Source organism: Ipomoea triloba, chromosome 1, assembly GCF_003576645.1.
Source record: "Ipomoea triloba cultivar NCNSP0323 chromosome 1, ASM357664v1".
Taxonomy (NCBI): domain Eukaryota; kingdom Viridiplantae; phylum Streptophyta; class Magnoliopsida; order Solanales; family Convolvulaceae; genus Ipomoea; species Ipomoea triloba.
This window is the reverse complement of record NC_044916.1, coordinates 132,792-141,872: the sequence shown is the minus strand read 5'-3', so window position 1 is coordinate 141,872 and position 9,081 is coordinate 132,792. Positions and strand designations below refer to the sequence as shown.

Below are 9,081 nucleotides of genomic sequence, written 5' to 3'. Positions count from 1 at the left end.
TTTGGATGCGGAAGGGCCACTACTGGGTTAGGACTCATGATTAAGATCGTAAAATCAACATGGTTAAGCGTGGTCAACTGTTACGAAGTGCACTCATCATTACCGGGGGGAGGGGGGGGGGAGTCTGTGCACAGGCCTAATCTGTGGGATTTCCAGATCCGTAATATAATCTAAAAACCATTCCCTGTGGGCATTTTTTTTAACAGATGTGCATTCTACCTGTGTATAAATAGGATTTGGCATTAGGGAAGGATTACTAAGGTGAAGTCAAATAAATACAAGTAGTATTTATAAATAAATTACTACAGTAGTTTTGTAATAGGGAAAAGTTTTCTGCTGCTAGTTTTATTAATGGGAAACACATGAGTATGGGTGGCTACAGAAATTAATGCAAATGTTATACAGCATGGACACTTGAAAATGTAAAAACCAGCTAAAGCGGTCCACAATGTGCTTTCAGAAATGACGTCCTAATTTGCTGTGCTCATTATTAAACTAACAAAGTACAGAGACAAGGGCTGTACTAGGGAAAACTAACAAACTGCACTCTAGTGGGATTCCACATTAGCGATTAAGCACTATTTTTTTTATTCAGTTTGTCACCGGAACCGACACGTGGAAATTTAGGGCAATTTTGGCGGTCATGACGCCCGTAAAGACCGCACGCCCCGCACTTGTGCTCACCCTTCTCCCTAGCCTCGATAGCTAACTCCCGTTTGCTCTTGATGCGTTTCCCACTCCCCTTGTTCTTCACTTGTGCTGGGGGCTTAATAGATATGGATTGCGGAGGGCACACACCACACAAAGCCTGAATAGCAGCGGTGTTGCCCTTTACCATGCGAGTGCTCGACCCGTCAGCCACGAATTCAGCTTTCAGTTCATTCATTGCCTGTAACAACCGTGTCAATCGTCCCTCATTCCTTCCCACCATCCCTACACACGTGTTGATCTCGGCCCACAATAAATTCATAACCATTCCGGGGGGGCTACTGGTACTGCACTGCTCCAGGCTCCCCGGAACGCTGCACTGTTTGCACCACCGACCCACGACATATTGGGGGGGGACCGACTGTAGGTGTGCTTCCTTGAACACCAAGAACATATGCCTGCAAACCAAACCCATCCTCTGGAATAACTTGCAACTGCACTGTGCACTAAAATCAATAGGGTTGTACTCGACACTGCATACTCTATTCCACTCATCTTTAATGACGTACACCATCAAACCCTTGTCCTCACAAATACTAACCACTCGACAAAAAAAACACCCACCAAGAATCTCTTTTTGAACCTCATAAAAAATAGTTATTGTGTAGATTTGCGCGACATGCCTTTCTAATGCTAAAGGAGTTTTAAACTCGGGTGAATACCCCTCGCACTGAGCGTTCAATTTTGTCTGTTTGTGACGCTGAGCTTCCAGCACACCCTCAAATTGCATATAAAACTCAACTATACTAGAGTGCGGATTTGTGAACTTACCGTAAGCACTGTTTTCCCCTTCAGACCGGGACGTCGTCCGTAGTAGCCCACTCATTGGCAAGTCAAGGAAATAAGCCGAGATCCAGAACATCCGCTCCGCATATAGTTTGTTAAACCAGCGGTGTTCACCAAGATCATACTCTGCCATTAACCCCTGCCATTGAGATTCGAACTCCTCAACTACGATTCGGTCAGACCAAACTATACTATTTAACTTCTTACGGAATACTTCGTCCTTTGCAAGTTCACCACCAGCTTTTTCACTAACCTTAGTCATGATGTGCCACATACAAAACCGATGACGACTCTCTGGTAAGACCCGTTCCACAGCAATAATCATGGCGGCGTCCTGATCGGTAACCACATAAAGTGGACTCTTACCCATTGCGGTTTTGAATCTGTCTAATAACCACATGTATGAGTCCACGTCCTCTTTAGTGAGTAGTCCAGCCCCCAAGGTGATGCAACGACGGTGGTTGTCGACCCCGGTGAAGGGCACAAAAACCAAAGAGTACCTGCAACAGAAGATGCTTAAACACAATTCTCCCTCGCCATAATCAACATCACTTTACGAACGCTTAATTAGGCTAGCATGCCAACGTTATGGATAACAATTTATGGGGGAAAAAAACACACACACAAATGACTACATACCGACTCAAATTAATCGATAAATACAATTCACGCAAAATTAAATGAACATATAATAACCCAATGTACAGTATAACAAATTAAAATTGCCCCAATGACCGAACCAAACCAAGATGCACACACAGAACTTTGTTCCGCAGGATCTATAGTCTTATAATGTTTTCTCAATACATTCAATGCATCATATAACTTTTACAAACCCAACACACTGCCCATCTCCACTTATATTATATTCCTTCAAGGCATGCAGTAATTAATAACCAAACACCACCGACCTTTCTAATATTATAGTCACCAAACCATTCAAATAAGAGTTACGGGCATCAATCACCAACCTTCTCATTTAATTTTGACAAAAAAAAAACAAAAAAAAAAAAACAAAATGACCCACCCCAAGACACAACTGTATATTTCAATCCACCTCATATATATAATTTGTCTCTCATCAAGTAGTGAGATCAACGATATGCATATCAAATGTAATTTGCTAACTAACTTCATACTTTAAAGTCCAGTACAGGGTTGCTACATCCACGCATCATGGTCATATACACGAAATATAATTATGCATATTGAAAAGCTTTGACATACCTGTTCGTACCATAGGTTGCATCGAACGAAATGGCGTCACCAAAGGTCGAGAAATTGTCCCGAGCTAGGGGGTCAGCCCAAAAAAGACGCGTCAACCGATTCTCTTCATCTAGTTGATAATCGAAATAAAAACCATCCGACACCTCCCGTTTCTGGCTGAACTGTTTAATAATCATCTCTCCATCACCCCCGCTGACATACTCTTGTAGGTCTCGTTTGAAATTATGGAAGTCAACACTTGTTGCACCGATATTACCGTACGTACCCACTAGCTCCTTGCATAATCTGAAGCTTTGAGCGGTCCCAATATTAGCCTTAATGCAACTTGCAATGAATGCTTGTTGTGTGGCATCTAGGTTCCTGTTGATGCGCAAAAATTGTTTGGATGCCTCAGAGCACAAAGGGTGGGTGTGATTCTCTTCGAAAATAGTCACCACGAACTCTCTAGTGTTGTCCTGTCGTAAACAAATCTTAGCTAGGCATTGAACCCTGTTAGAAATTCGCTTTCTTCGTTGCTTAACGTGGCCTCCCTCACCATTCACAGTGGATGGGCCGCTACTACCACCCCCTTTGGTCCCTTGACGGCTGCAAACTAAATAACGCATAGTCACCTCACCATCCCGGCCTCGCTTCATGGTGCTATGGCGTACATCAAACCCACCGGCGCGTCCGTAGCTCATATAAAACTCTACACCCTCATTCATTGTCTTGAACCGAAGTCCAATGGCTGGTCGTATCATTGCGTCAACATTCGGTGTCCAGAACGAGGGATCAGTCAACGCCCAGTCCGGTTCAATCGCACCACCGTGAGTACGAACCTCTACACTACCACCTGCATTAAAATAATGTCAGTGAAACAAGACCACCCCATTAACCGTTCTACATGCATGTGTTAAGTAACCAACATGGCCTGCACCACCATACCCAAATACATTCGAAAAGAATAAATTCAAAGACAATTCAAGAAGTGCTAATTATATGTTAACTAATATCTGAATTAATTAATATTGATTCCCCATTTGTTTTCTCAAATGCCAACCCCCCTTTTGAACATATATAACACTAAATCATACTGTATAATCCCTCCATACAGTCATAAGCAGAATTACTCCTAGTTATACTCTGATTTTAAGCCTAAAATATAAAAATGAGAAGATACTAATATTAAAAACAACACCACAAAAGAACCTTAACAAAAAACAAAAAAAACATAACAGTAAACTTGAATAACTAGCATGCATCAGTTTCTATGTGTCCATTGTTATCTTCATTGGTATATACATTTTACATTTGCACTGATGAGCCTGGGAAATCATATATCTTGCATTCCATCATATTTGAATGGTTTGGTAGTTACCCATACTAGCCTCATAGTGGGTAGCATTGGGGTCTCACACGGCTACAATTTTTACACAATTAATGGGGAAAACCTACATGGTGATCAAAGGGAACTAACAAATTAATGTGAGTATGACTGTATCACTGGTGCGGTACTTCCTGACTTCGCTCATAAGTACACCATCAGTACACCATGTTATTGGGGAGCCCTTTCAAACCAGTAGCGCACCGCACAAACTACCCTAAACTGCGGCGTGTTCGATGGGCGCTCGACCAACAGCGGCACGGCGCCGTGGAGAAGACCGATAATAGGACTCCAGGGTCGTCTACACATACGCGGGTGTATAAAGTGCGTACCTGGTGAAACTGCGCAGTCCTCGTCGCACACCACCATGCCGGCGCGGGGCTTCACCATGCTACAGCCGTCACACCAGAACTAATCCAACTCGCCTTCTTATTCGTCCCACGACCGACGGAGCGCAGTAACAGAAGACTCCAGTTCAAACTTCGAATACGTTATCCATCTACGCGAACTACCATGAATACCCCAGGTGCCCTGAAGCAACGCACACGCGACGAATAATAGGGATAATATGGGCCATCAGATCTAAATTGCATCAATGCACTCAAATGATGCACTCATTCACAAATTAACGTAAGTGTGCACCGGAATAATAACCTAGATATATATATAGATATATAGATATAGATATAGATTGTGTACTTTAGTCTAAAAATAATTATTTTGTATACAATTAGTAAATTTGCTCGTATGTTTCACGGAATGAATTTATTATAGTATTTTAAAAATATTTGAATTGATAAACAATTATATAAACACATATTTAGATAGATTTATATATCTTGAGGCATATAATATGGTAATTGCAGACACATATTTAAATGTTAGAGTGCGCCCTACTCATGCCAACCAAACTGGTTATTTGTAATTGTTTGTTGACCGTGGATCTATATTTCAAATCATAATTATTTTGTGGGTTAGGAATTTATAATTCAAATTGAAATTGTGTATATATTACGAATGTACTTTTTACATGAATTTTTTTGAATGATATAATTAATTGTACATACAGTACGTACAATTAATTGTATATTCGATTACAAGGGATCGGAGTAATAACTAACCTCTCCTGGTTCCACATAAACAACATCCGCTTCCATTAAAGAGAAGTCGGCTCCTACAGCCAAAAAAAAAAACATTATTAAAGTAGAACTACTAACTAATTATGGGAGAAATATAATTTAGAATGGTTGAGGATCAAAGAGGTTGAGATTATATTGAATTGCTAGAATCAACGTAACTTGCTTTACACCTTCACTACCTGTTTGCGTTTCTTGGGGAGCTGCTAGGTTTTGTCCGGATTGAGTTGCTGCAGACGAGTTGGCAGCCGGCGGCGGTGGGGGATTGGCAGCCGGCGGCGGTGGGGGATTGGCGGCACCGCAACTGGCCTCGGAACAGGAATTCCCGGCGGCCCGTCAAACATCGCCGGCGGTCTCCATCTGGAATTCATAACCACGGGGCTAGCACTCCGATTAAGTTGCTCAAACTCCGCTTGTAATCTTGCTGCCAACGGTGACGATGCCACGTACATTGCACGCATGGTTTCTCCATCAATGTTACTCACTAATGATCGTGAACCCGCACCTGCCGCCGCCGACTCTTCTCCGGTGAGGTTGCCCTGCCTCTTCCTGTTATCCATATCCCCACCACCTACTATACTTTGTTAATTGAACAGATTTATGAGGACGGAACCTTGTATCCAAGTTCATTTATAAGGGCCAAAATTTAACTTTTCACAGAAATACATTACTATAATGGGCGAAAAATGACGTGACTTCTTACCAAGATTTACATAACAATTAAATACTAAAAAAACTATAAATTTGTTTTTTCTAGAAAGGTAAAATATTTACTTTTGGTGGACATACTTAGCAAAAATATACGAGATACTATATTAGTATTTATCTATTCGATTTTTATTTAATTTACCATTTATTAATTGACTAATTAAGAAATAAATTTATGTACCATTATAAATAATATAAAATGAAATAATTTCTTGAAATATCCGTAGTCCAATATATTTTTATTACACCCACCACATACTAAATTCTTTTTTTCTTTCTTTCTTTTTGTAAAATTTCATAATTATTAGATGAATTACTTCAAGAAAGAAAAAATTAAAAAACAACATTTTTAATCCTAAATTTATAGGTGACATTCCACTTTGTTTAATACCAAATCGAAATAAACACAAATTAAAGGTTCCCAGCGGTCTAAAAGCCAACTTTTGATCCGCCCAAAATGAGCTCCTCAATGCTTATGTTGCATCCTCTTCTGATCTTCCACCTTCCCCACCTTCTCATTCACTAATCATACATTTCTCTAGTCCTATCTCTATGTTCAAGCAATTTTCTTTATTTAACTGTTACGTTGTCTCATTACAATATAATTATTCAATTATATTTTTAATGGTATCTATTTTGTAATGCATAATCTAATACTCCGTAGTATTTAAAAAAAAAAATGGCCCACAAATTTCTATTTGCAGATCGAATGTAACTTTACAAATTTCCTATCTTTGATGATTAGCAAAAACACTATTCAATGGCATGCAGTCATGCACACACTTCATTTTGTACATGACACAAAAATAATTTGCAAGTCTAGCTAATAATCTTGCTAGAAAGAATATTGCTTGTATACATTATAGGCTCCTATTTATAAGAGGCTACTTTAATTTGTCGGTCTTTCTTCCATGTAAAATAGAACAAAGACCACACTATTACAAAAATAGCATATAATATATGGCATATCACATCGATTTTAATAAACCTATCATCAAAATATTAAATAAATTTATAATTTAAAAAATGTTTTAACTTCAGTTTTATAAATATTATAACACATTCATTCCGTGCAATGCACGTGAAAAACACTAGTAAACATATAATATAATGAAATAGATGGAGCATGTGAGAGAGAGAGAGAGAGAAAGCGGAATCATTAAACATGCATTAGTTGCCTCGTAATCCAACGAGAACAAAAAACAATGCACATGCCAGCGCATTAATTCTCGAATAGACATCAACTAACGAACAAAAAAACAAAAACAAGAAAGAATAATCTGAAGCCAAGTAAGTGGAGTATGATTTCATACCTGAAAGGTTGAAAGTAAGTCACTCCTTCAACTTTTGCCTCAGTGTACAGTTTGAAGGCTATGTAAAAATCAATGGACCACATAAATTGATTAATACATAATATATTACACTCCCATAAACCATAATATATCAATACTCAAAATCAACCATAGCAATTCTAAATTGACAGTCACAACTCACAAGCACCATATACAGCTCTACAAACTATTCATCGTACGGAATATCATATGTAGGAAGAAAAAGAAGTAATTCAAACAAGAATAAATAAAAAAAAATTAAAGGAGAGCCCAATACAAGTCATAGCTGAAAAAATTGTGCTAGATTATATTAACCTCGAATCAGAATGCAAATAGTACCAGGCAATAGATACTTAATCGACAGTAAATTGTGTTGAAACTCGGATTAAAAGCAACAAAAATTATTTAATCGAAAGTAAACTGTGTTGAAATTCAAAAGAAAAGCAAAAAAAAAAAAAAAAATTGAGGAATTTCTCCACTTGATACAGTGAGAAGAAGAGCATTACCATAAAATTAAAATCGGGCTCAACGAAACCTATTCGGCGGCGTACGTGATTTCTTCAATTTCGATTCTAACCTGGAAGAAAATGGATGAAATGGCGTTGCTAGAGCTACAATTCCACAACAGTCGTACAATGAAGAAGAGAAGAGAGGAGAGGAAGACCGCCAAAATTCGCTTTAATTAAATACGTTACAATTCGGTCAAATTAGACCATGGAGTTGGTTTTGTTGACTGTGGGTCTATATTCCAAATCAGAATTATTTGGTGGGGTAGGAATTTATTGTAATTCATATTGAAATTGTGTATATATTACGAATGCACTTTTTACATAATTTTTTTTAAAATGATAATTGATACTATATGTCATCATGTCAAAAATTATATTAATTGTTGTGTGTGTTTTATGGATCATTATAGGATTTATTATATGCAAATTATTAAGTAATGATTACGATTTTCTATGTCACTCAAAATAATAATAATATGTTTGAATTTACTTTTTAGATGTCATTGTGTTAATAATAATAATAATAATAATAATAATAATAATAATAATATTGTCAAAGCATACCGAATCATTCAATTAGACTTAACTCACTACAAACTTACATTTTGGTGGGCTTTTGTAAACCGGCTCGCATGTTATTGTTCAATTAATCCTACCTGCCCCACGTGAGTTGCGTGGGCTCTGTGGGGGTGACCCGTGGATTAGACAAATATGTTTTTTTTTTTTTTAAGAAAAAAGTATAATACTATTAAAATCATGATTCATAAATAAACATAAAAAAAAGTTAATTTACAAGAATAAGAAGAGAATTACAGTAAATACATTATTGCAAGATTAAAAATTAATATAACACACACAATACACAACATACATATAAGGGTTTGGCCCGCGGGAGTTGCAGGCCTATGTAGGCCAAACCTATTAAGCCGATGGAGCATGTGAAAGAGAGAGAAAGCGGAATCATAAAGCATGCATTAGTTGCCTCGTAATCCAACGAGAACAAAAAGCAATGCACATGTTAGCGCTTTAATTCTCGGATAGACATCAACTAACAAACAAAAAAATAAAAACAAGAAAGAAACCGATCCGATAATCCGGAGTTAGGTATTGAAAGACAGAAAGTAAGGGAGACAAAAGTTTATGTTAATAATCCAATTAAGTCCATTGATTGGTGTGTATTGCATCCGTTTGAAACGCCTACTGGTGATGATCCGACCAATCAAATTGAAATTCCTGTATCCTCACTCATATCACCCCTAAGGCCCTAAACCCTAAACCTTAAAAACCCTAATCAACTTGCTTTACTTTCACTA

The 9,081-nt window shown here is 37.9% G+C and overlaps 1 protein-coding gene across 1 annotated transcript; it reads right to left on the bottom strand.

The window, feature by feature from the left end:
- Window positions 1–571: 571 nt before the first annotated feature.
- LOC116028670 (protein FAR1-RELATED SEQUENCE 5-like) lies at window positions 572–4,533 on the bottom strand. Its single transcript, XM_031270455.1, has 3 exons — window positions 4,417–4,533; window positions 2,722–3,553; window positions 572–1,994 (listed from the first exon to the last, which is right to left on the bottom strand). Exons 1-3 carry the CDS (start codon window positions 4,472–4,474, stop codon window positions 572–574), a joined length of 2,313 nt encoding a protein of 770 aa, XP_031126315.1. The 5' UTR covers window positions 4,475–4,533.
- Window positions 4,534–9,081: the final 4,548 nt, after the last annotated feature.